Source organism: Ranitomeya imitator, chromosome 3 (genome assembly GCF_032444005.1).
Source record: "Ranitomeya imitator isolate aRanImi1 chromosome 3, aRanImi1.pri, whole genome shotgun sequence".
In the NCBI taxonomy this organism is placed as follows: Eukaryota; Metazoa; Chordata; class Amphibia; order Anura; family Dendrobatidae; genus Ranitomeya; species Ranitomeya imitator.
The window spans coordinates 396,958,070-396,985,700 of NC_091284.1; the positions used below are offsets into that span (position 1 = coordinate 396,958,070).

At 43.5% G+C, this 27,631-nt stretch overlaps 1 protein-coding gene across 4 annotated transcripts in view; it reads right to left on the reverse strand.

The window, feature by feature from the left end:
• Positions 1-3,792: 3,792 nt before the first annotated feature.
• KHDRBS1 (KH RNA binding domain containing, signal transduction associated 1) overlaps positions 3,793-27,631 on the reverse strand; it is a 32,777-nt gene continuing 8,938 nt past the window's right edge. The window contains exons 2-11 of one of the 4 annotated variants that reach the window (XR_011319287.1): positions 22,285-22,412; positions 21,319-21,435; positions 21,026-21,172; positions 18,885-19,024; positions 15,420-15,615; positions 15,203-15,270; positions 14,493-14,551; positions 13,648-13,819; positions 7,899-7,933; positions 3,793-4,112 (exon numbers count right to left, since the gene is read on the reverse strand). Coding sequence is in view for 2 of the 4 variants with exons in the window: in XM_069757021.1 (XP_069613122.1) it covers positions 13,719-13,819; positions 14,493-14,551; positions 15,203-15,270; positions 15,420-15,615; positions 18,885-19,024; positions 21,026-21,172; positions 21,319-21,435; positions 22,285-22,412 (956 nt within the window). In the remaining 2 variants the exon portion in view is untranslated. Of the gene's footprint in view, positions 4,113-7,898; positions 7,934-13,206; positions 13,820-14,492; positions 14,552-15,202; positions 15,271-15,419; positions 15,616-18,884; positions 19,025-21,025; positions 21,173-21,318; positions 21,436-22,284; positions 22,413-27,631 lie in introns of those variants that run through there. The other 3 variants (XR_011319288.1, XM_069757022.1, XM_069757021.1) reach the window with 3 other exon arrangements.

Sequence of the window (27,631 nt, forward strand, 5' to 3'; positions counted from 1 at the left end):
CTCTGGACAAGGTCGATCTCTGGATAGAAACGATGTTCTTTCTTTTGAGTCCAGAATAACCCCCAGAAACTTTCTCCTCGTGGAGGGACAGATTTGATTTCTCCAGATTCGGGATCCAGCTCAGGGATCTTAATATCTCCAGGGTCTTTGTCACGTCTGCCTCCAGATGGGAAGTAGATGGTGCCATGATGAGGAAGTCGTCCAAGTATGGGACTATACATATTCCCTGGCGACGGATGAAGACCATGGCTTCTGCCATGATTTTTGTAAAGACCCACGGAGCTGAATCGATGCCGAAGGGTAGGACGTTGAACTGGAAGTGTTTGATTTGCTGCTCCTGTGAGACTCGAATCTGAGGAATTTCCTGTGTTCTGGATGGATTGGCACATGGTAGTACGCATCCCTCAGATCCACCATCACCCAGTTCTGTCCGATGAGGGGAATCAATGATCTGATTGATTCCATCTTGAATCTTTTGTAGCGGACAGATTCATTCAATGGTTTTAAGTTTATAATGATCCTGTTTTTCCGACGGTTTTGTTACCAGAAAAAGACGTGAATAATGGACACGTCCTTCCTCCAGTTTTGGTACCTGGAAGATCACATTTGACTGGAGCAGATTTTGTAAATCTCTTAGTAAGAAGATTTGAGGGTGTGGGGTGTGTAGGGTGGTTATTTTCAAGTATTGTGGGGGAGGTCTCAAATTCTATTTTTAACCCATCTCGTATGGTACAAAGGACCCATTGATTTGTGGAGATGGACTGCCACTAGGTGAAAAAGAGACAACCCTCGACCAGAGCAGCGTCATTGCTTATCTAGGGTCTGTTGAGTCTGGGGGACAAGGATGTTAATGCCCTTGCCTTCTTTAGGGTAACTCCATCTCCTTGTTTTGCTCTTTCCCCTATAATCCTTTTGTGAAGATGGGTAACGGGGGGAGAGGCCAAAAAAAAACGTTTCCTGGGATTTCTCTGTTCAGGGAGCGATTTCTTTTTATCTGCTGCCTTATCCAGGATATCATGCAGGTTAGGACCAAAAACATGATGGCCCTGGAAGGGGATGCTGCATAACTTGGAGATGAAGTCACCCCAGGATTTTAGCCAGAGTGCTCTCCTGGATGAGTTGGAGAGGACGGCCCCTTTTGCGGCCACGTGGCCTGTGCCAAATGATCTTCGAACTAGCGTAACCAAATAAACAAGGATCTAGCTACACACGTGGAGGCTATGTTGGTTTTTAATAGATTTGTGGAGGTGTCCCAGGACTTTCTTAGCAGGCTCTCTATCTTTCGATCCATTGGATCTTTGAGCAACGAAGAGTCCTCAATAGGAAGGGCCGTTTTCTTAGTCACTCTGGACACCTGTACATCAACTTTTGGGGTTTCCCATAAGGAGTTCTCCATCCAAAGGGTAACGGTTTTTGAGTTCTGAGGGGATGTTAAGACCTTTTACAGGGAGACCCCATTCATGAAGAATTACATCCTGAATATTTTTATGTACAGGAAATCCCTTTTGATCTTTGGGTTTTAACCCTTCAAACATTTCGGCCTGTACAGTAAGTTTAATTTCTTCATCCTCCACCCCCATGGTGCCTCTTACTATACTGATTAAGACACATCCTCAGAATTGAAGAAATACGTTTTGTTCTCCCGACTTAGGGGTGGGGGTGGAAGTGGAACCCTCATTCTCCCAAACGTCCTCCGAACCCGAGGATTGAATCTCCCCTGAGTCAGACTCCACTGGGGCCCTTTTTCCTCTTTTTGGGAGTAGGTGGAAGAGGTACCGGAGTCTGGGAGAGGCTGGCCATAGAAGACTGGACCTCCTGCTTGATGAGGGTTTTTATGCCATCTAGGAGAGAGGGCTGCTCAGCGCATAGAAACTCATCTGTACAGGACTGGCAGAGCTTTTTCCCCATATGTAGTTGGGAGTCTGGTTGCACACACTTTGCATTTGGGGCTGGCCTTTCTAGGATCAGAGACCTTTTCTCCCTAAAAGAGAAAAAAAAAATGTCTTAAGCCGCTTGACAGTATATGTATATAATGGATAGCTGGTACTTACAATAGGAGGGAGTACTCTGGGGTTCTGCAGATGCAGAGCAAGGGCGTTTGTCACCGTCCATATCAGTCACGTCAGACAGGCCTTACCTGGTGGTCCCCCGCCCGGATCTTTTAAGGAGGATCATTAGTCGGAGTGTTCTGTGCTCCTCCTCATAGCCCAATTGGGGGGAGATCTTCCGAAAACACCCCGAAATGCTGCCCCGGACGATTAGGCCAAAACCCCGCAGCAGGCACGTGCGCTCCAACGTGGATTGCACAGGGACCGACCGGAAGTGACGTGCGCAGGAAGCTACGCGCCATGCTGAGACGCGTGCCCCAGCACGGACCGTCTGGGATGCCGCAGGAGGAGGTAGTCGGGAGGGGGGGGGGGGGGTTCGGGGGGTATACGGGAGGCCCCCGGCATGCACATCACTGCCCTGCTTTACCCCAAAAGGAGGCGCAGGAGAGATGGGAGAGTCCCGAGTCCTGAAGCCAGGAGACTGGAGAAGCACAAGAGGAGAGGCATGCCTCCAACCTCAGCTGCCTGGTTAGAGAAAGGTAAATGTGGAGCTCCGGTCGTCGGCCACGGCAGCCCCTTCAGATTCTCTTCATGCCCCATAGGGGACAGGAAAATATTGGTGGTTGCAGGAAAGGGAGGAGTATTTAACCTCTGTGTTCCTGTCCCCTATTAGGGTGGGGAAGACCACCTCCGAAGTGGCTGTCGTGGAAGGTGACTAGAGAAATGTATTATCTGTGATCTCCTGCTGTAATGCCAGTATTACACAGGTCAAAGAGACATGAGAGAAGACAGCAGATGGGGGAGAGAGAAAGCGCACAGGGGTGAGAGCACAGGGGGGAGACAGCTCAAACAGGACAGCACATGAGCGGAGAACAGCACAGGAAGGAGAAAGCAGACAAGGTGGGATAGCACATGGGGTGGACAGGTCAAAGAAGAGAGCACAGACAGGAGAAGTCAACACATGGGTGGGTGGCAGGGGGAAGATGCTCAACGCTGCAAAGCCTGCCCATAGTGACATTACCGCTATCGCATCGGGCCTCCATCTAGTATATTTATAATCATTTTATACAAGTTATATTTTATTTACAAACTTAATTCATCCCCTCCCACCTCAATCTATAGTCTTATAGTGGTGTACACTAATGTGAATAAATGTCCGATGACATTTGACAAACATTGCAAAAATGGAAGCTGATACATTTAGGCGGGATGCACTGCGGGAATTAAGAGCCTTAGAAATCCAAAACTTATTCATGCCAATGAATAAAATGAACGTTTAGAATACCAAGGCTTTTCATTCCCGCACAGCATCCCACCCAAACGTGTCAGCTTCCATTTTTTGCCATTGCACGATCACTGACATACGGGTACTTTTTTCTACAGGTAATACTGCAAGTGTAAGATGTAGCAGTATATTCAATGATTGAAAGTGTTCAAGGGATTTGTTAACCATGGTCAATCCTTTTTAATAGAAAGGTGTCTTAGACAAATGAGGTGTATGCTACCAGGACACAAGCAATCCTAAAATATGTATAATTTTCCTAAAGCCTACCAAGGCTTCATAGTGCCTACTGAAGTCAGTGGGCGGACAATATAATGCCGACATACTGGGTCTTTGGGAGCGAGTTGATCTTACCTGAATATTTACATTAAACCAACAGAACTCCCCCCACCACCATTTGCGGGCCACCTGTCTTTTATGTATCGGAAATGTAAACCGAATATTGAAGAGTTCAGACAAAGCGCTGATGTATATTTTTATTTCAGCATTCTAGATTGACATACAAAATATAAAAAATGCTTTGAAAGCCATGTTTGCGTAATGATTCATATTACATGAATCTACAGACAGTATGACATACATGGCTATAGTTTGACAACATACAAAAGGAGAGGAATTAGAAAGTGGCCATGAAGTGATATTCGTATTAAATCTGCACAATCATTTTAGAAGCCATGTGTGTTTAGTGAATGTCTCTTAAAAATGATGCAAGTTGCAGGTTTCCTCAAGGCTCTAAAGACAAAAGGAGGGAAACACTTCTGTTGGTGTCCACCTTGTCGCACCTAAAGAGAAAGCAAACTTCTATCAGCAGAGGCTATGGAGTGACAATACAATATGGCAAATCACTTACAATTCTTCAGCATAATACAGTGTACAGCAGCGTTCCCACTTGCATATTAATTCTGTGAGTGCATTACACTCGCACCAATGTTTTTCAGAGTCAGTTCTCATCTGATTTTTTTTCCTCAGCTGTAATCGTACCGAGAAGAAATAACGCAATATGCTGCAAGTGGCTGTACATCGGACGAGACACCAATGCAAGTCAATGCCCCCCAAGGCCCCCCCCAAAAAAAAAAAAAAAAAAAAAACAGGACGGCACATGCAGGGCTGTGGAATTGGGAGTTGGAAGTGGTGTCAGAAATTGAGGAATTGGAAGTTTGGCCTACTGACTCCACAGCCCTAGGGATAGTCTATTAAGATACTTATTTTCACCTTGTAGCCCATATAGCTTTCAAAGTATTTTTAAAAATTCTCCACCTACAAATTATTCTGTCATTGGTTCTCACATGAATCCAACCATTCAGTTGCGGGGTCTTGGCGACAAGTTATTCCACTATAGAATCTCCACTTTGTCCAAGCCTTGTTAAGTAGCTTGTGAACAAATCTTAATTCAAGCAACCGAGAACAAACTTATTTAAGCCAGAAGGAGAAAACAAAAAACCACATTGAATGAACTTGTGCAGTGTTTCCTTCCAAGTGTTTATATTCACCTGATGAAACCGCTGGTCAGTTGGGGGGTGGGGTGATGTGCCTGCTGTAATCAAACTGAGGTTACCAACAAATCAATACACTCTGGAGCAAACCAAGTGGGTCCAATAAACAAAGAATATATAGAGACTGATAGCCATCCAATAAGAAATACTAGCCCCAGATGGCACTCCAAGAGGTAATAGAAAAGAAAAAAAAAAATACAGATGCAGATAACAGTAGAGTAGGACAGCAAATTAATCAGACAGAGCCAGGTTAAGCTCCAGCCTGCAGCTTTTCCCTGGATGTCTGTGAAAGTGAAAGTAAAACCAGCAAGCTCCCTGAGCATGTGAAGTCACACTAACTTCTGGGCAGCACAAGAGCCAGGAAACTGACAGAGCCAGGTTAAGCTGTGAAAGTGACTTCCCTGAGGAAGAAGGCAGCTCTGCCTTTGAAACATGTTGGTCAGTTTCCTGGTCTGATTAATTTGCTGTCCTACTCTACAGTCATGGCCACAATGTTTGAGAATGACACCAAAATTATATTTTCACATGATCTGCTGCCCTCTGGTTTTTATTAGTGTTTGTCTGATGTTTATATCACATACAGAAATATAATTGCAATCATATTATGAGTACCAATAGGTTATATTGACAGTTAGAATGAGTTAATGCAGCAAGTCAATATTTGCAGTGTTGACCCTTCTTCAAGACCTCTGCAATTCTCCCTGGCATGCTCTCAATCAACTTCTGGACCAAATCCTGACTGATAGCAGTCCATTCTTGCATAATCAATGCTTGCATTTTGCCAGAATTTGTTGGTTTTTGTTTGTCCACCCGTCTCTTGATTGACCACAAGTTCTCAATGGGATTAAGATCTGGGGAGTTTCCAGGCCATGGACCCAAAATCTCTGTTTTGTTTCATGAGCCATTTAGTCATCACCTTTGCTTTATGGCAAGGTGCTCCTTCATGCTGGAAAAGGCATTGTTGGGCGCCAAACTGCTCTTGGACAGTTGGGAGAAGTTGCTCTTGGAGGACATTCTGGTACCATTCTTTATTCATGGCTGTGTTTTTAGGCAAGACTGCGAGTGAGCCGATTCCCTTGGCTGAGAAGCAACCCCACACATGAATGGTTTCAGGATGCTTTACAGTTGGCATGAGACAAGACTGGTGGTAGCGCTCACCTCTTCTCCGAATAAGCTGTTTTCCAGATGTCCCAAACAATCGAAAAGGCGATTTATCAGAGAAAATGACTTTGCCCCAGTCCTCAGCAGTCCACTCTTTGTACCTTTTGCAGAATATCAGTCCCTGATGTTTTTTCTGGAGAGAAGTCGCTTCTTTGAGCAATGCCTGGTTTCAAGGAGGGCAGCAAAGAGTCTCCGCTTCAGTGCGTGCAGAAGCACTCACCAGCCTGCTGCCATTCCGGAGCAAGCTCGGCACTGCTGGTAGTCCGATCCCGCAGCTGAAACAGTTTTAAGATACGGTCCTGGCGCTTGCTGGTCTTTCTTGGGTGCCCTGGAGCCTTTTTGACAACAATGGAAGCTCTCTCCTTGAAGTTCTTGATGATGCGATAGATTGTTGACTGAGGTGCAATCTTTGTAGCTGCGATACTCTTCCCTGTTAGGCCATTTTTGTGCAGTGCAATGATGGCTGCACGTGTTTCTTTAGAGATAACCATGGTTAACTGAAGAGAAACAATGATACCAAGCACCAGCCTCCTTTTAAAGTGTCCAGTGATGTCATTCTTACTTAATCATGACTGATTGATCGCCAGCCCTGTCCTCACCAACACCCACACCTGTGTTAATGGATCAATCACTAAAACGATGTTAGCTGCTCCTTTTAAGGCAGGACTGCAATGATGTTGAAATGTGTTTTGGGGGTTAAAGTTCATTTTCTGGGCAAATATTGACTTTGCAAGTACAGTAATTGCTGTTAAGCTGATCACTCTGACATTCAGGAGTATATGCAAATTGCCATTCGAAAAAATGAAGCAGTAGACTTTGGAAAAATTAATATTTGTCTCATTCTCAAAATTTTTGTCCATGACTGTACTGTTATCTGCAATTCACAGCAATATATCTGCCAGCTCACACAGGACACTCTCCACTGAACAGTAAGGGCTTCACTACCCATCTTATTATAAAGGGGATCTGAGTGCCAATAGTGTTGTCACCATCTGGGGCTAGTTATCTATTTGTTAACTGGACGGCTTCTACATTACTATATACATTTTTTGTTCATCAAATCTACTTAAGCTTTTTTTTCTTCTATTCTCTTGGAGTGCCATCTGGGGCTAGTATTTGTCTTATTGGACGACTACCAGTCTATATATTCTTTGTTTATTGGACCCACTTAGTTTGCTCTGTGATATTCTCTCCTGAAGCTCTGTCAGTTTATTATTATTAACAATTGTCTCTTTTTCTATAAGGACGACACCAACCCCTTATTGACCTTAGCAGTTGAGGGGATTCTAGTGGTGGTTTTCTGCTACATGGTCTGGTAGCGCTTGTGTGTTTCTCTTTTCAAATCAATATATTGTGACCAGACATTTTTAAAGAAGTTGTCCACTACTTGGACAACCCCTTCTCATGCCCCAATAAAATAACTTCTACTCTCCTCCCATGCCAGAGCCATTCCAGTGGTGTTAAGTTGCTCTCCCAGGGCTCCCATGTGATGTTGACACGTGAGCCCAATTAGTGCCAGCGTCAGTGTCCCCCATCTTCTGTCGAATTGAACATGAAGAGGAAGCGAGAGGAGCCACAGCCCGGACTACTTCATGTTCAATTCGTATGAAGGTGGAGATTGGATAGTGACGCCCTGGGACAAGTGCTGACACCACTGGAATGGTACCAGCACAGGAGGAGTGTATAAGCTTTATTTTGTTGGTAGCCAAATATTTAAATCAAGAATGGGTTGTTTTAGTAGTGGACAACCCCCTTAAAATGTTAGAGATACAGGGTTTGGGGGGTATGAGACAGGAATTTAAAGGAATAAAAAAATTCATAAATCACATTTAATCAATATTAGTTTTGCATGAAATACTTGTGTTTTTGAGAGCTCAGATTGAGGCAATATAGCAGCATTTCAGATGTACTTACTGGTAAACTGAACCTTTTACATTTTCAACCACCATCTGTAAAGCAAGATAGAGAAGTCAGATTTGCCAGCTTTAAAGGACAGTTCAAGTATATAAAAAAAAAAAATACTACCACCCATTCCCCCCCCAAAATAAAATAAAAGTCCCACAACACACAAGCAACAACTATAGGAGCAAGGGGGTTGAGTTTTGGTGGCTTTTTTTAAATAACTGAGCAGATTATTAAAAAGGTAGCAGATTTAAAGGCTATTGGCATTAAAGGCAACTTGGAAACCTTTTTAGGTCAACTTCTATTAAATGTAAAAAAAAAAAAAAAATATCTACAGTTTTTGATTTACATGGCTTTTAAAAGCTTTTTGATATTTTTGTACATAAAGTTCAATCTGCTTTCAGTTTATATGGGTATTAACACGAAGTATTTACAACCTGTACACTTTAACCAGCAGCGCCATAGTCAGAGTTTGATACAATCGCCTTCTTAGGCAGTTTCCCAGTTACAATGCACAGGACGTTTGTTTTAATACATTCACGTGCGGAGAGCAGTATTAGGGAATTCTGTTACCTGGTTTGCGAAGCATGATTTACACATCCTGAGTCTCTTGCAGGATTTTTCTTTTCTTTAAAAAGGTTAAGGAACCTTGGCATTTGTACGATGTCCACAGCCCATGGGAACTGTCCAGTCTTTTTTCCGTTAGACTACAAATACAAGTTTATTTTGTCTCTCTATTTTGTGTGTATGTACAAGGCTTGCACCATGCACCCAAACATCAACCCTGCCATAGGAATTAGCACTCCTTGGAAGGATAGAACGGACCTCAAAAAACGGGAAAACCATTTATATGTAAAGCCTTAAAAAATAAGTTCATTACAACTAAGTATTGTTTTGTATATTTTACTAAAAAGCTGATTAATGGAAAGTGACATTCCTTAAAGCGGACCAGTCACTAAATCAAAGAGGTATTCCAGCAGCCATAAGTTATGGACCCACCATGGAAATCCATTCTAATTGAAAATACAGCACCTTTCTACATCCATGGCAACAAGGATACAAAGAGCCGAGTACAGAGATTGACTCGCTGACCTAGTCAACTGCTCTTGCCAGGGCTTGCAGCAAGGGTCAGCATTGACAAACGGGGGGAGTCCAGGCAGTAGGACCACACTCAGCCAAAATGTATCACCTTTCCAGTGCATAGGCGAGTTATGGAGACCACAATACCCCTTCAAGAGCAGCATTTTACAAGTGTCTCTGGGGCCAGATATCAACACTATGTAGTTTATATAAAATCGAGAAAATGCAAAAAAAAAAATGATATATTATGGCCTTTTTCTACTCAAGAATTACGGTACTGTATAAGCAGGGGTGTCAAACTGCATTCCTGGAGGGCTGCAAACAGGTCATGTTTTCAGGATTTCCTTGTACTGCACAGGTGATAATTTAATCACCTACACACAATGATTGCAGCACCGTGTGCAATGCTAAGGAAATCTTGAAAACACGCATGGTTTGCAGCCCTCGAGGAATGCAGTTTGACACCCCTGGTATAAGGCATGTATGGTTTAGCAATCGAATACAGCGCTTTTCATATGGAAAAATGTTATTTTCTGGTGATATCTGGTACCACAGTGTACCGCTACATTTAGTATGCTGCCAACAACTAGAACAGTTATGGATAGTGACATCCATTTTAAGTCTGGTATTTTTACATTTTAACCGTCTACCAGCAACAATGTCAAATTTTATAGTTTCAAGACTAAATGGCAAATAAAAAATCTTATAATATAGGATTTTAATTTTTAGGTGCAAAGTATGAAAAGTCATGGGTCTCTTTCTAGATAAGGGGAGCCTGTTTGACAGCAGTATCCATCTTTTTAGGTTTAAACATTATTACCAACGGGATCCAGTCTTTTTTAAAATCACTAAAACTAAGAACAAGGTCAGTTTATTGTAACGCAATGCATATTTCCACAGAATCGTTTAGTCTCTAAGATCTAAAAGAGGAGATTAAGAACCATGTGTTATAGAAAGCACAATAAAAGGCCTTTTGCAAAACTACTAAAGCCATATGCCCGATTAGGTTATATATTCAATGTTGTATCCAAATCTCACATGCACCAGCAGCTTTCTTTGTGGTCAGTCATGCACAGCGCTTTGCCCATCTTATGTATGTTAACAAAAAGAGTTTCAAGTTTAATAAATTGTCTACTGATGCCATCAGGTGGAAAAGAATTGTAAAAATAAACAGCTTTTTATCGAGCCGCAGAGGACACACTTTCAGTTACACACATTTTTAATTGTACATATCACCCGCAGTTATTTATAAAAGGGCATAGACTGAAAGCAATATTAATAGGTCTCAATTTCCATTTAAACCTCAATTGACCCCATTAAAGGGAATAAGCTCAGCTTTTTCAGGTTTCCCCATCTGAAGGCAGCATGAGGACACTTACATCAGCATCTTTCCCCCATCTCACTCTACCCCTCCACCAGACCTATCCATCAATGTCAATGGCTGCTCACTTTCCCCAGTCCCACACGCCCGGTGCCTTGGGGTGATCCTTGACTCTGCCCTCTTTCAAGCCACATATCCAAGCCCTTGCCTCCTCCTGCCGTCTCAAACTCAAAAATATTTCCCGGATCTGTGCTTTCCTTGACCGCGACACCGCTAAAACGCTAGTGCATGCCCTTATCTCCCGCCTTGACTACTGCAGCCTCCTACTCTCTGGACTCCCCTCTAGCACTCTGGCACCACTCCAATCCATCCAATACACTCTGTTGCCCGACTAATCTACCTGTCTCCCCGCTATTCCCCAGCCTCTCCCTTATGTCAAGCCCTTCACTGGCTTCCTATCGCCCAGACTCCAGTTCAAAACCCTCACAATGACATACAAAGCCATCCACAACCTTTCTCCTCCATACATCTGTGACATGGTCTCCCGATACCTACCTACACGCAACCTCCGATCCTCTCAAGACCTCCTTCTCTACTCCCCTCTCATCTCTTCTTCCCACAACCGCATCCAAGACTTCCCGTGCTTCCCCCATTCTCTGGAACTCTCTACCCCAACACAGACTCTCGCCTACCATAGAAACCTTCAAAGAGAACCTGAAGACTCACCTCTTCCGACAAGCCTACAGCCTGCAGTGATCCTGAAGTTACTGAACCACCGCGCAACCTGCCCTACCCTCTCCTAGTGTTTCATCACCCATCCCCTGCAGACTGAGCCCTCGCGGGCAGGGTCCTCCCTCCTTATGTACCCGTGTGCCTTATTTGCTCATGTTTAATGTATTTGTCTATATTTGCCCCGTATCCACATGTAAAGCGCCATGGAATAAATGGCGCTATAAAAATGTATAATAATAATAATAATCTATGAGCCCAAACCAGGAGAGGAACAATCAGAGGGGAAAAGAATAATAAATACTGAAGTGGTGACTTGTTTTTATCACCCACTCCTGGTTTAGGATTATATAACGGACCAAAATACTGAGCATGCGAATGTGGCCTTACAATGAATTTCCTTCATCTCACAATTATATTAGAAAATTGATATCTTAAAAAGGGAAGGATTTTGGTACCTAATCTTTTAACAGCATTACATTGGGGCAGAGACCATGATTCCAGTGGTGTGTCAGTTATAGGGCAGCTTAGGACAACCTGGCCTGCTATCAGAAAGTCAGATTTCATCCCCGCCACTTACTGTGCAGAAGCAGAAAAACCCTTTAAAATGTTTCTCAATCTAAGGCCTCATTCACACATCCATGTTGGACGTTTCTTCCAAGGGTCCAACACCTACTCATTAGAATCTATGGTGCTATTCACGTTTCTGCCTTTTCACTGACATGTCAATGTTTTCCAGTATCAGATGAAAAAAGGTCTATGGGACCACGAAAACCACATACAAGACACAGATGGTTTTAAAAGGAACAGTCAGCACAGAATGACTTCACACCAAGTACCGCAGCTTGGTGCACAAAGATGTGGCCAATAATTTAACTATACCGACCCATTATCTCCAACCCCTTCCTCTGAGAGACCGCTCCAGCATGTGGGAAGAGGTATTTAAACGATTGGCCCCACCATGAAGTACAGAGCACCTACCTTTTGTTTGAAGAGTCATTCTGTGCTGAAAGACACTTTAAAGCAATCCCATTTTTTTTTTTTTTTAACTGAGTATGTGCATGTTATGTAGTGCGAGCATTATACTTCTCTACCAGTGCTCTACTCCGCTTCTCCATGAAGTCACCACAATTCAGACTAGCCAGCTCGCCATGCATGAGCCAGAAGTTTATGGAGCAGAGTTATGATGCTTCATAGACTTTCATAATGCAAGTCTTGTGGCTTTTATAATGTAAGTTTCTGAAAAAGGAGTGATCACAGAAGAGGAACGGAATAGGATAGCAGCAGTAGGGAGTATATTACTAAACCTAGTATATAACATGCACATATACAAACACCCAAAAAAAAAAAATGGGAGTGCTTCTTCAAACAAATGCGTGAATAAGGTCTAAAGCGTATTTGACATCACTGCACCAGGATAATTCTGAGCAAACGTTTGTATGCCAGAAATGCTACTCCAGTCAATTACTAGAGTATAATTTCAGGCACAGCACTCCAAGTTCATTAGTGTGCACCCCTTAATGAGTTTGGCACCTACTTCTGTAAGACTGGCATTGCACGAGTGTGTGATACAGTGATGCACCACTCATGATGAATAAGCCCAGGACGTCCATTTAAGCCATGACAGCAAGGCTTAATCCATGTTTAGTTATAAATAATCTTAATCTATAAAACACTTCATTTTAGTTCGGAGACAAATCCATAAAAAATTATTAGTTTTTTGTTTTTTGTTTTTTTTGGGGGGGGGGGGGGGGGAATCAGGACTGTTAAATGCCACTTGGCTGAAGGTAATTTAAAAGTCATTTATTCCTCCAAAAATGGTATTAAATTTACTGTGACAAAGTAACATTTCTCATTTCAACATAAAGGTAAATGCTACAACATGAATCTGACTATTCATTGAAAACAGGTAATGGGTCTTCCTACACCAAGTTGTTTTTTTTTTTTAATGCAGATTTTTTTTTTCCTTTAGTAGAAACAAATGACCAGTAATTCTCATTAGTCCCTGAGAAGTTTTGGAATTCGGGACGCTGCACCAGCTTCATAAAAAAACAAACAATGGTTACAACACTGAAGAGTTCAGAAGGCTAGACAACGTTGGTCAAAGCCATGAGCCATGGTGTTTTTTTTTTTTTCCAAACTTTATATTTTACACCCTATTTGAGTAAAAGTGAATTAAGACAAAACAAGTGGATTTGTCCATAAGGTTTAATAACATAAAAGTGGAGTATAATTACAAAGTCAACTGCTTGGATTTGTTTTTTTTATATTTTTTAAACAGCAAACAATATTACAGCTAGGTACGGTTTAGCTAAAATAAAAAAATGGAATATTGAAATGCAGCTTAGTTCAGGACAGAATCTACAGCTAACACTAAACTTGTTAGAAACCTTCATTTTCAAAACACTTACACTATTTAACTCCTGTTACATGAAAAGCATTTACGTTTTAAAGGTTTTTTTTTATTCTTTTGTGTTTTTGTTAACAATGAAAATAAAATGGGTTTAAGTATCCTTAAATGGATATTTGGTTTTCACCAATTTTAAAAGCAGATCTATGAAAGGGAGATCAGGTTAGATTAAGGATCTATGAAGGGGAGAGGAAAGGAGTCACAGAGCACAGAGAATTTACTTGTGTTGTGGGATAAGGAACAGGAAGTCCTTGGACACAAGATATCAGCAATAAATGGATGAGAAGCAGCCTTAGAAGCGTCTGTATGGGTGGTCTCTGTAGGCGCTGCCTTTTGCAGCATGAGAAGATGGGACTTTCAGGGAGGGTCGAGAACCATTCCAATTATCTTGTCCTACAATAAATAGATTTGGCATAATTTTACGAAAATTTTACAGAAACATTTCAATTTAATTTTTACACAAAAAAAGAAACCTCCTCCCCAGAAGTCAGCTGACTTGAGTCCTTAAAAGTTATCCCCATTTCTCTGGACAAAACTACAACATGTAAGGCTACTTTCACACTAGCGTCGGAATCTCCCCGTCGCAATGCGTCGGGCAGAGATTCCGACGCTAGCGTTTAACGCATTGCACAACGGAGGCAGCGGATGCATTTCTCCGGCACATCCGCTGCCCCATTGTACGGTGCGGGGAGGTGGGGGCGGAGTTCCGGCCGCGCATGCACGGTCGGAAAAAGCGGTCCGTCAGGAGAAAAACGTTACATGTAACTTTTTTTGTGCCGACGGTCCGCCAAAGCACGACGCATCCGTCGCACGACGGAAGCGACGTGTGGCAATCCGTCGCAATGCGTCGTCAATACAAGTCTATTGGGAAAAAACGCATCCTGCAAGCACTTTTGCAGGATGCGTTTTTTTCTGCAAAACGACGCATTGTGACGGATTGCAGTTAACGCTAGTGTGAAAGTAGCCTAAAAACCAAGCGACACTAAAGGTTTGTATTTTTGCGTTTCTTTTTATTATTTACCTTTTTAATAGATGATTCATCTTTGAAACAAGTGACCAGACTTACCATAGGATTCATAAGACTCCAGGCTTTCTCCGTGCCCATAGTCGTAATACTCTGTATCCCTAAACAGAAAGACAAGATATTTGATATATTAAGGGATTGATGCACTTTCCAAGCAGCTTTACAACTCTACAGAGAGGGGGGGACTCAACACCTAGATTTATAAAATCACTGCTGTATCAGCCGATTACTAGTAGACTACTTGACCTTTTGCCATGTAATCTTATCACACCCACACCACTGTGGCAGCTTTCTGCCTATGTACAGTGCACACAAAGCTGCCAATCAGTGGTGTGGGAGGGGTTATACAGAGCTCAGCAGTCAGAGCTGCAGAAGAAAAAACAGCTTTAAAACAAAATTGCAGAAACAAGTAAGTGATACACTGCGATGGCATTAGGGTCTCTGCTCCTACATCATGCTGTTCTGAGACAGTGGGTAGCAAAAACCCAGTGACAAATAGTTTCTCAATCTCAGATATGGTGTTGCACATGTTTTAGCTTTTTACCAGTGCAACATATATTTATTATACTCCGGTGCTAATCGCGTCTGCTTCTTCATGGACTGTCTGTGCAAAACTCATGGAGCCATGTTTAGTTAAACATACCAAAATTTAACTTAATCTTCATTTCAAAACAGGTCTTGTAATAAGGAATGATAACATTTAATGCATAAATATGATAAAAGCGTCATTGGCTTGTAATAAGCTTAATTACCCTGGGCTTTGACTGTAGTAACTGTCATAAGCATCATAGCTTTGCTCTGCATAGAGATCATCATAGCCCTGCAAAAGAAGGTAGCAGATATAAGATTGCACCAAGTACTAGTCTCTGTACCAAGTTCCATGTCTTCCCCTCTACAAAATGGTTTTAGCAGCCACTGCTACATAATGCATAAATGCCACAGTTGGTGCCAGTTCAGTCATCTACTTACATAGTCATCATAAGACTCAGGTACAGGTGGTGGCAGAGAAATCCTCTGAATTGAGGCAGCTCGAGCCCTAGCAGAAGATGCTCCCCTGGTTGCAGCTGAAGGTGCCACACTTCGGCTGACACTGGCACCACGTGCAATGGCTCCTCTACCTGGAACCCCTCGTGGAACGAGAGGACGTATTGCACCAGCTCTGCCTCTAAAATGATATAAAAAACAAAAAACATTTAATTAAACAAAATCAAATTCATTACAAATGCTTCCTGTTTTGGGGGTACCCTGCTGCTGGTTTTTGAGGCTACATGTTTAGTGGACATGCCCAAGGATGATATAGTTTGGGTATTATGCACGGTTTTAACAAAGCAATTTCTCTATCCCTACCACTTTGGTTACTCAGATTTTGTATGAGTTTTTGCTGTTTTCAGTGCAAAAGTCTTTGTTGGTCATAACCAGTGAATCCATCATTTTACTAGGTGGTCTGTAACAAAGTAATACACTCCTGCCCAAGCCAGCTTACTGACGACCAAAATGTTAATGTCAGGTGTCACTGTGGAAAGAACTTTGGAATGATTCCACATATCACAAAGTTTCAGACATTGTACTAAAGGATTGTGATGAATTTAGGCTGATATATTTTGGCACTCGTGAAAATTAAAAATTCACAAGTTACAAATGGTTTTAAAAGGGCATAAATAAAAATCAGGCATACAACACAAAATAGTTAAAAGGGGCTTAGTACAAGTCTGCAGTCACTGACTTGTAGTAATCCTCACATAGCGCGCAGTGGCAGATTCTGATACCAGGAGAGGATGGGATGTGATTATGATTGGGAGTATTCTGCCTTTTCTTTTCCTTTAACCCCTTTCTGACCTCGGACGGGATAGTACGTTTAAGGTCAGAAGCCCCGCTTTGATGCGGGCTCTGGCGGTGAGCCCGCATCAAAGCCGGGACACGTCAGCTGCTTTGAACAGCTGACATGTGCCTGTAATAGGCGCGGGCAGAATCGCGATCTGCCCGCACCTATTAACTAGTTAAATGCCGCTGTCAAACGCAGACAGCAGCATTTAATACCGCATCCGGCCGGGCGGCCAGAAATGTGCTCATCGCCGACCCCCGTCACATGATCGGAGGTCGGCGATGCTTCAGTATTGTAACCATAGAGGTCCTTGAGACCTCTATGGTTACTGATCACCGGTAGCTGTGAGCACCACCCTGTGGCCGGCGCTCACAGCACCTGATTTTCTGCTACATAGCAGTGAACATCAGATCGCTGCTATGTAGCAGAGCCGATCGTGTTGTGCCAGCTTCTAGCCTCCCATGGAGGCTATTGAAGCATGGCAAAAGTAAAAAAAAAAAAAAAAGTTAAAAAGTGGAAAAAAATATATAAAAGTTTAAATACCCCCCTTTCGCCCGAATCAAAATAAATCAATTAAAAAAAAAAAAAAATCAAATCTACACATATTTGGTATCGCCGCGTTCAGAATTGCCCGATCAATTTAAAATGCAATAATGGGCGATCAAAAGCTATCATTAAAAACGCCAGCTCGGCACGCAAAAAATAAGTCCTCAACCGACCCCAGATCATGAAAAATGGAGACGCTACGAGTATCGGAAAATGGGGCAATTTTTTTTTAAGCAAAGTTTGGAATTTTTTTTCACCACTTAGGTAAAAAATAACCTAACCATGTTAGGCGTCTATGAACTCGTACTGACCTGGAGAATCATAATGTCAGGTCAGTTTTAGCATTTAGTGAACATAGCAAAAAAGCCAAACAAAACAAGTGTGGGACTGCATTTTTTTGCAATTTCACCGCACTTGGAATTTGTTTCTTGTTTTCTAGTACACGAAATGCTAAAACCAATGATGTCGTTCAAAAGTACAACTTGTCCCGCAAAAAATAAGCCCTCACATGGCCAAATTGACGGAAAAATAAAAAAGTTATGGCTCTGGGAAGGAGGGGAGTGAAAAACGAAAAAATCCCAAGGTCATGAAGGTGTTAAAAACCCTTTTGGGTGAGTATTAGGGTATGTGCACACGATGCAGAGTTAGTGCAGAAAAATCTGCTGCAGTTCTGCACTAAATCTGCATCTCCTGGCAGAATCTGCAGGTGCGTTTATGCGTTTTTGATGCGTTTTTTGAGCACAAATCTGCACGAAAAACGCACCTGCAGATTTCTATTATGGAGGGGTGCAGAAACGCTGCAGAACTGCACAAAAGAAGTGACAGGCACTTCTTTGAAAACTGCAGCGTTTCTGCGCAGATTTTTCTGCACAGCTTTTTTTTTTCCCATTGATTTACATTGTACTGTGATCACAGTGCAGTTCTGCAGCGTTTCTGCTGCAGAAAAATCTGCAGCAGTTCTGCACTAAATCTGCATCGTGTGCACATACCCTTAATATCTCGGCCCCAGTACATAAGTTGTGCTTCCAGATTACTGTTATATAGTGACTCGTATATAAAAATTACATTTTATTTCTGATGAGCAAATATACTCGGACACACGAGCGTGCTCGGGAAATCTCGAGTAACGAGTATTTTTTAGTGCTCGGAAATTTAGTTTTTCTTGCCGCAGCTGAATGATTTACATCTACCAGCATAAGTACATGTGGGGGTTGCCTGGTTGCTAGGGAATCCCCACATGTACTTATGATGGCTAATAGCTGTAAATCATTCAGCTGCGGCAAGAAAATCTCCGAGCACTAAAAAAATACTCAGAGACCTTTAACCTGCTTAATTGATAGATTAACTAGGGAATATCCTATGCAGCCTTTTGGAACAGTTGTTTAATTACTTTTGGTCCCTTTAAAAAGGAGGCAGCTATATATTAAATGGCTTTAATTCCTAAATTATTACTCCAATTCAGATGTGAACACACTCAAGCTGAGTCTGCATTTCAGTTCCATATTGATTTATATAAAACTTTATCTTCAATATGTTTTGTTAAAAATGCGAAGATTTTTTACTGTAAATCAGGTTAAGGTAGAAAAAAAAAAAGTTAATGGGAGGGCTTTTTAAAGGGAACATGTCACAAGGAAAATGAAGTCCTGTCTGAAGGCACCATGTTCTAGATCAAGGGGAGCAGAATGGATTCATGTATACCGTAGTTTTGCGGGAAAAGATTCCGTATAACCACTGTTTTAATCAAGCAATCCTCTGCTCTGTCTGGGATTTTGGGTCCAGGGAGTGGGCCAGTCAGAGGCAGCCATCTCTCTGGGCACATTTGTACAAAAATAATTCCATAGTACCGAAAACGTCAAGAGCAAAGAGGTAAATGACTAAAACAGGTTATACAGATTTTTTCTTCACTATACAGAAATCTGCTGGTTGTAGAATAAACATTTTCATGGCGACAGGTTCTCTAACTAGGTTACATTGTCGTCTCACTGCACTGTATGGAGTGGGTAATCAAAACAAGAGCTTTGGTAAAAAGCTGCATCAAGGCACAAAGTAAATTCATTATACATTACCTTGCTGTAGCAGATACAGCCGATGGTAATCCTCTACCACGCGATGGTCCACCCCTTCCTCCACGTGCAGTCTCTGGTGGGGCTCCATTCAGATATGACAACTCCAAGAACTGCTCCTGACAAACATCATCCATCATATCCTGTGAGCAAACGTGAACATATACTTGGGGGTTCGACGATTAAACTAAGCTACTTTAAAGAAAGGATAAACCAGATCCGTTCTCTCATTTTCATTATCTGCTCCACTGTGGGAAATTTGCATTTTCAGTTCTGGAATGACCACTTGTTTATACAGATCATAACTTTCCAAAGCAAAAAGTACCGAGGACTGTCCAATATACTTAAAGCGTACCCATGATAAATGTCCAGAAACCACCACATTCATCTGAGTAACACAAACACTATACACATGGGGGAGGGAAGTCAAGCAACATATCTACACTGTGCAGAATTATTAGGCAAGTTGTATTTTGATCACGATACTTTTTATACATGTTGTCCTACTCCAAGCTGTTCAGGCTTGAGAGCCAGCTACCAATTAAGTAAATCAGGTGATGTGCATCTCTAATGAGGAGGGGTGTTGTCTAATGACATCAAAACCCTATATAAGGTGTGCTTAATTAGGCAACTTCCTTTCCTTTGGCAAAATGGGTCAGAAGAGAATTGACGGGCTCTGAAAAGTCCAAAATTGTCTTGTAGAGGGATGCAGCAGTCTTGAAATTGCCAAACTTTTGAAACGTAATCACCGAACAATCAAGCGTTTCATGGCAAATAGCCAACAGGGTCGCAAGAAGCATGTTGGGCAAAAAAGGCACAAAATAACTGCCCATGAATTGAGGAAAATCAAGCGTGAAGCTGCCAAGATGCCATTTGCCACCAGTTTTGCCATATTTCAGAGTTGCAACGTTACTGAAGTAACAAAAAGCACAAGGTGTGCGATACTCAGGGACATGGCCAAGGTAAGAAAGGCTGAAAAACGACCACATCTGAACAAGAAACATAAGATAAAACGTCAAGACTGGGCCAAGAAATATCTTAAGACTGACTTTTCAAAGGTTTTATGGACTGATTAAATGAGTGACTCTTGATGGGCCAGATGCTGGATCAGTAAAGGGCAGAGAGCTTGACTCAGACACCAGCAAGGTGGAGGTGGGGTACTGGTATGGGCTGGTATCAAAGATGAACTTGTGGGACCTTTTCGGGTTGAGGATGGAGTGAAGTTCAACTCCCAGACCTACTGCCAGTTTCGGGAAAGCAACTTCTTCAAGCAGTGGTACAGGAAGAAGTCGGTATCGTTCAAGAAAAACATGATTTTCATGCAGGACAATGCTCTATCACATGCCACCAACTACTCCACAGCGTGGCTGGCCAGTAAAGGTCTCAAAGAAGAAAAAAAAATAATGACATGGCCCCCTTGTTCACCTGATCTGAACCCGATAGAGAACATGTGGTCCCTCATAAAATGTGAGATCTACAGGGAGGGAAAACAGTCCACCTCTCGGAACAGTGTCTGGGAGGCTGTGGTGGCTGCTGCACTCAATGTTGATCATAAACAGATCAAGCAACTGACAGAATCTATGGATGGAAGGCTGCTGAGTGTCAAAGAAAGGTGGCTATATTGGTCACTAATTTTGGGGGTTTTGTTTTTGCATGTCAGAAATGTTTATTTCTAAATTTTGTGCAGTTATATTGGTTTACCTGGTGAAAATAAACAAGTGAGATGGGAATATATTTGGTTTTTATTAAGTTGCCTAATAATTCTGCACAATAGTTACCTACACAAACTGATATCCTCATAAGAGCCAAATCTATAAAAAAAAAAAAAAAAAAAAAAAAACAGCTCCAACTTCCAAAAATATTAAGCGTTGATATTTATGAGTCTTTTGGGTTGATTGAGAACATAGTTGTTGATCAATAATAAAAATAATCCTCTAAAATACAACTTGTTTAATAATTCTGCACACAGTGTAATGAACACATTTAAAAACCTTTAAGAAATTAAGATGGACTACAAGAATGGCTTGTATTAAAAAGATAAGTTTTAGAAAGCTTGCAATAGCTTTGTCATTGAACGCAGCTTGTCTTACTACATTATCAGGAATTAATCACTGCTACAAGAGGCAGCAGTAAAGTCTACATACCGGGACCAAGAACTTCTTGACCTCTTCCATAGCATGTGCCATTCGGTTATATGCTTCACAAGGTGGGCCAAAAACCTCAATGAAGACATGAAGGTCCATGTTTAAATGATTATATTTTGGGTCTCCTCCTTTCCGCAGTTCTTCCTCCTAAAAAAAAAAAAAAAAAAAAAAAAAATGAAATTGATGAGTTAATTTGAAAAAAAAAATTAAACACGAGGCCAACCAATGATATCCCATCAGATTAACTTTCGATCATGACTAGCATTTATGACAAAAAAAAAAAGATAAGTTACCTTGGCCTTATCCCTCATCGAGCCTTTGCCTAGAACAGAAATTTTAGCTCCAGTCTCCTCCTGCAGCCTCTTGATGGTATTACCTTGTGGACCCAAAATCTTCCCAACAAAGTTAAACTGAGAACAGAAAAAGTCAATATAAATCATTATCACAGTAAGGAAATGAAAACAAAATAATGCTGCAGCTACAGATGAAATGTGAAGTTATATTAGATCAGCAATGCCCACGTGCTGTCTACAGCCTTGGAGCCATTCAACAAAGACCTTAAAAGGGAATTGGTCAACCTTTTTTATAGTTTGCACTAGTGTCGCGGGCAGCCCTTGAACACATTTGCCTCCCAGTGATCTTCAGCAAAATGGCCGTGCATGCGCAGATTGAGGTTATCGGCTGGTCACTGAGATGAGGTCTGAATCTGCGCATGCACAGCCATCGATGTCATTTTGCTTAAGACTGTCAGGAGATGCGTGCAAGGGTGGCACAAACTTTAAAAACAGGATGCTCATACAAACACAGAAGGGCCGAGGCAGAGACGAAAAATGTAGCTACAGTCATGCCCCTATGCACAAAAAGAATATTGCACCAAAACGTCCAACATGAATTAAAGAGGCACCAGGCTGCAGATTTCATCCGTACAAGGAAGCTATTAAATCAGTATAACAGCACCATTATAGCCATACCTTTACTTGAACATACCAAGTCTCGATGACAGATTCTCTTTAAGAGAGAACGCTTAACTGAAAGTTGCTGCCACCCAACTCGTCCACCCAAGAGTCATGGTCAGCAGGAGATGTTGCCTCCATTTCAACAAAAACAGGCACTGCAGGAGCAGCCTCAAGGATGGGCTGTAACCACTACTAGGAATTGCTCATTAAGCATTAGTGATATGTATAGAAATTATTTGTGAATAGATACATTTAAATAGACTAATCCTTGTAAAGCAAAATCCAAGAAGCCCCATCACTCACTTTGGGGTATAATTTGACAGGAATCAAAATCCGCTCCTTCAGTTTCATATTCTTGTGTGAAAACAAATCCAGATAGGTGTCATCTTCATCCTTTTTTCCATCACCTCCTTTCTTCAGCCTTTCAATTTCTGAAAGTAAAAACAATTCTTAACTACCAACTACAGGAAGAGAGTGCAGACATCCTACCTCTTAAAAGATTTAAACCACTTCATGCTGAACAGAAAGTGAACGCAATGGACAACTGCAAGACACACAACAGCCTAAAAGAGTACCTATGACCTATCGGGGGCAGCTCCATTTAAAAAGGAGTCAGCAAGACTTCACCACCCTGACTGTGCATAGAGCCCCTTCAAAGACCAGGCCAGTCTGTTCCTCGGATTACTGGGAAATCAGTGTTTGCATTTATATGCAAATGAGGCTGTAGATCTGAAGCCTGTCACTCCAGCTCTATTCCGTGCACAGTGCTGCCACCTCCTGCTTGGCTGATAGCCAGTCTACATACTACAGCATAGAGGCCATGTAACAGATGTTGTAGCCATTTCAAAGAAAAGCCCAACATGGACATCCAAATAGTTTTGTAAGCAAAATCCTGCTGATAAGATTGCTACCAAAGCCCAGTGGTTTTAATAATTAGCAGGAAAAGGGATGACATTTTCATAATGACCCCAGAAGGTCCCAACAGTGATGGATCCAACACTAAGGGTATGTGTCCACGGGCCGGATTACATCCAGATTAGCTGCAGATTGAACGCTACGTACAACCCGCAGCGTCCAGATGTTACAGCATGGTGGAGGGGATTTTATGAAATCCCGTCTCCACTATGCGTGTGAACACATCCAGCAGCCCTGCGTTTATGGACATGCGGCGCGTCTTTTTAGAACGCAGCATGTTTGTTTACCGTCGCCACAAGGTAAATCACAGGGCCCTATGTATGAGGTGTGGAGATTCCAGATGTGTGCAATGAACACATCTGGAATAACCACACATACAGAAGGGGCAGCGCTTTGGGCGGAGCGGGTTATCAGCTCCGTCCAAAGCGCCTTCATTACGGAACATGGACACCCTTGGGGGCTCTCAAAAACAGTGAGATTTCTCCATCGCTTCACTGGGGGACACAGGAAACCATGGGTGTATGCTGCTGCCACTAGGAGGCTGACACTATGCACAGAAAGTGTACTACCACGTTGAGACTGAGTATGGTGTGAACTGCCACCCTGTATCCTCATGTCTAGCTGGCAGGACCAAAACCCTAACACATGAGTGTTTAGGTGATCCTAACATTGGTCCTGGTCCCTGTCTCCTACCCACTGTGCTTCAGAAGACATGGACATCCCACATCCTAGAGGCTCGGACGTTCAATGAAGGTCTCGCGTCCGGATGGAGAGGTACACTTCCCTTTCTGTCTGGTTCCAGTCCAGAAGTGTCAGAGGAGAAGATTAGGATAAAGAAGAAAAACAAAGGATGAAGATAATGAAGAGATTGATTTAAGGTACCGTCACACTAAACGATATCGCTAGCGATCCGTGACATTGCAGCATCCTGGCTAGCGATATCGTTCAGTTTGACACGCAGCAGCGATCAGGATCCTGCTGTGATGTCGTTGGTCGCTGCAGAAAGTCCAGCACTTTATTTCGTCGCTGGACTCTCTGCAGACATCGCTGAATCGGCGTCACACTGGTAACCAGGGTAAACATCGGGTTACTAAGCGCAGGGCCGCGCTTAGTAACCCGATGTTTACCCTGGTTACCAGTGTAAAAGTAAAAAAACAAACACTACATACTTACCTTCCGCTGTCTGTCCCCTGCTGTGCTTCTCTGCACTGGCTGTGAGCGCCGGCCAGCCGGAAAGCACAGCGGTGACGTCACCGCTCTGCTTTCCGGCCGCTGTGCTCACAGTCAGTGCAGGAAAGCAGAGCGCCGGGGACAGACAGCGGAAGGTACTGTAAGTATGTAGTGTGTTTTTTTTACTTTTACGCTGGTAACCAGCGGCCCTGCGCTTAGTAACCCGATGTTTACCCTGGTTACCGGCATCGTTGGTCGCTGGAGAGCTGTCTGTGTGACATCTCTCCAGCGACACTGCAGCGATCCGGATCGTTGTCGGTATCGCTGCAGCGTCGCCTAGTGTGACGGTACCTTAAGATGGAAGATGACAATAGGATGGATGAGTTTACTGCCCTGTCCCGTAATTTTTATTCAGGGTTTGTAGTTAAGAGGGGCTTTTTTTTTTTTTTTTAAATAGTTAGACTGTTTAGGTGTATATGGGGCCTATTTCCTCCTTCATTCTGGCGATTGGTGGAACAGGTTTACCCGACAGGCAATCTGGGCCTCCACACCACCTTCCCCTGTCTCTGGGACCTCTGCTAAATTTAGGCACCAGCTTCAGGGCTGCCCAATCCTGCAGTTAGCTCAGCCCCCTTCTATGCATATTCGGGCAGACTTTCGCCCACCCATCGGTGGCATGCATCCTCTTACTGTTTCCGGTGGTTAGCTCAACCCCCTCATCTTTGTTGTGTCTGGCTCCTGTCCATAGCAGTCATCCATGCTTTGTTTCGGTGGTTAGCTTTGCCGACTTCCAGCCTCACCGAACAGGCTTTTGCAGCAACGCCCCCTCCTCTCTGCACACGTACTCACCTATGCGGGTCCTCCTCTTCCTCCCTGTGGACGTCATTTACCAGAATCTGGACCCGGAAGGTGGCATCTCTCTTCAGGGAACGCCATCTCCATGATCAGCCTGCAGCCTTGGTTGTCTTCTGCAGCCTGGAAGCAGACCTCAGGACCTGCATCTTCTGTGATTAAACTCTGCAGACTGACTCAGCGAGGATCTTTGTCCCCTAACCTTCTGGAATTAGTGGGTCTGCTTTTTATCATGCCTAATCCTAAAGGAGAGAATGCTCACCGTCCTGCTTCTTCCTCCTCTGCTCTTGTCAGGCTCTTTGTTCCACATGTAATTGCAAACTCCCTTCAGGTCAGTCCTCTGTCAGAGCTCCAGCAGCCCCCTGCCCCCACCTGCCCCAGGAGAGAATGGCACCCCTAACCCAGTGTGGGCTACCTCTCAGTCTGTGGCGGACCTCACCAGGGTGTCGCAAATTCTGTGTCCGTTCTTGATTGCTTGTTCCACCCTCCGCAATTGCTAGTGGATCACAGGACTCACCGGCTGTAGCTACCAACATGGCCCGTAAGATCTAGGCAGTGCCATTTTAGGTCTCACTCCCGCTCTCCTCCCGGCAGACAGCATCTTCCTAGTCTTCCACCCACCCCAGTCAGGTGAAGCGGTTTCAGACATACCGCCAGAGGATGACTCCGACCTGGATTCTGACCAGGTCTCTAATATGAGAGACAGTCCAGATCCTCTTTGTGGGGGTGGGGTGTCAACCAGACCTTTAACATTAAGGATACCGCTATGGAGCCTGCATGACAGGCAGTTTTGTTTAGACGGTCGAGACCAGCTCACAAAGTCTTTGCACTTCATGGGGAGTTTGGGAAGGTACTTTTCAAGGAATGGAAAAACCCGACCAGATGCTTCCAAAAGAGGAAAGCAACTCTGCTTCCTATATCCCCATGCCCCTGAGCTCACTGCGAACTGGAGAGCTTCTCCGACTGTCCACCAACACGATCCTCCCTCCCAAGAATGGGGGATTCCAATGACAGGATCATAAAGTCCTTCGCAAAGTCTGCCTATGAAGCAGCCGCTCTACATTGTGCCCTGCTTTTGCCACCACCTGGGTGTCAAAGTCCATAGCTGCATGGGCTAAACACAGTCTTTCTGGAGCCCAAACGGAGGAATTGGCTGACCTCACGACCCAGATTTCTCATGCAGGGGAGTACATGGAATCCACCTCCCTTGATGCTGCTTCATATGTTTCAGCAATTTTGTGGCCACCCAACGAACTATTTGGCTTAAGGCGTGGCAGGCGGACTTATATTCAAAAAAGTCCCTTACCAACTTGCGTTTCCCGGGCTCCTGTCCATTTAGCTCCAAGTTAAACCAAATTATTAAGGAGGCCACCGGAGGAACAAGCTCTCCTTCCTCAGTCCAAACCTCGCCGGTCTCTCTAAAGCATAAGCTTTGGTCCTTTTGCAGTTTCTCCGATGGAGGATTTCTCTTGCCAAGAGATGCCACAGGCTCGCCAGGACAGAAAAAGGGCTTCCTTTGAACCAGCCCCTCCTGGCATACCTGTAACACGCAGGATAGATCCACCAGGTCTAGATCTGGCAGATTTTCCTCTGCGCGACTCCTGATTCCAGGGATTGTCCCAGGCTGGGTGGCCGCCTCCAGTTTTTCAGAGACGTCTGGCTCACCTTGGTGCAGGATGCATGGGTCATGGAGGTCGAATCATCAGGCTACAAAATAGATTTTGTTTTGCGGCCTCAAGATAGATTCTTCGAATCCCATCCAAGAGATGATTCTCTGGTCCTAGGATTCTTCATGACCATTGCCTCCCTTCTCAGTTCAGGTATCACTATACCAGTCCCAGACCAGAAACGTGTCACATGATTTTATTGAAACCCATTTGTTGTGTTGAAGGACAGCAGGGATCGACCCATCCTAGATCTAAAGTTACTGAACAAAATGGTCTGTCTGCAACATTTCAGGATGGAGTCCATTCTTTCAGTAACTGCTTCCGTGGAGTCGCAGGAGTTCATGTGCTCCATAGATATCCAGGACGCCAATCTCTATGTCCCTATCTTCCCAGGGCATCAGATTTCTGAGTTTTGAGTATCGTCAGGACAGTTTTCAGTTCATCACCCCGCTGTTCGGGCTCACAACAATTTCGAGGTTTTTTTCACAAAAATGGCAGCGGTAATGGCCATTCTGCAGATCAGAAGTCTAGAGCTCATCCCATACCTCGACATTCAAGGATCAGTCCTTTAACCAGGCACAGAAAAGTCTGTCCATCATTTGACACCCTGTCCTGATTCGGATGACTAATCAACAGGGCAAAGTCTTGCCTTGTCCCGATTCAGCGCCTCATTTTTCTAGGCATGCTCTTCAACATCTGTCAGACAAGTGTTTTTCTTCCGAAGAGCGCAATCCTCCAGCAGGGGTTCATTCTTTGCAGGGTCCTCGGCTTCCATCCTTCCACTCAACCATGAGTGTCTTGGGAAGGATAGTGGCAGCAATTCCTTTAGCTCAATTGCACTCAAGACCACTTCAGCAGGCCATCTTATCACAGTGGAACAAGTTTGTTCTCTCTGGATCATACGGATTGGCTCTCCTCACAAGTCAAGCACTCTCAGTTGATGGCCGTCATCTTCCAGGGTCAGTCATGGCTTCCTGTTCCTTGGCAGGTGGTGACGATGACAGCCTTCTCGGCTGGGGTGCGGTCTTTTCGCCACATGACAGTTT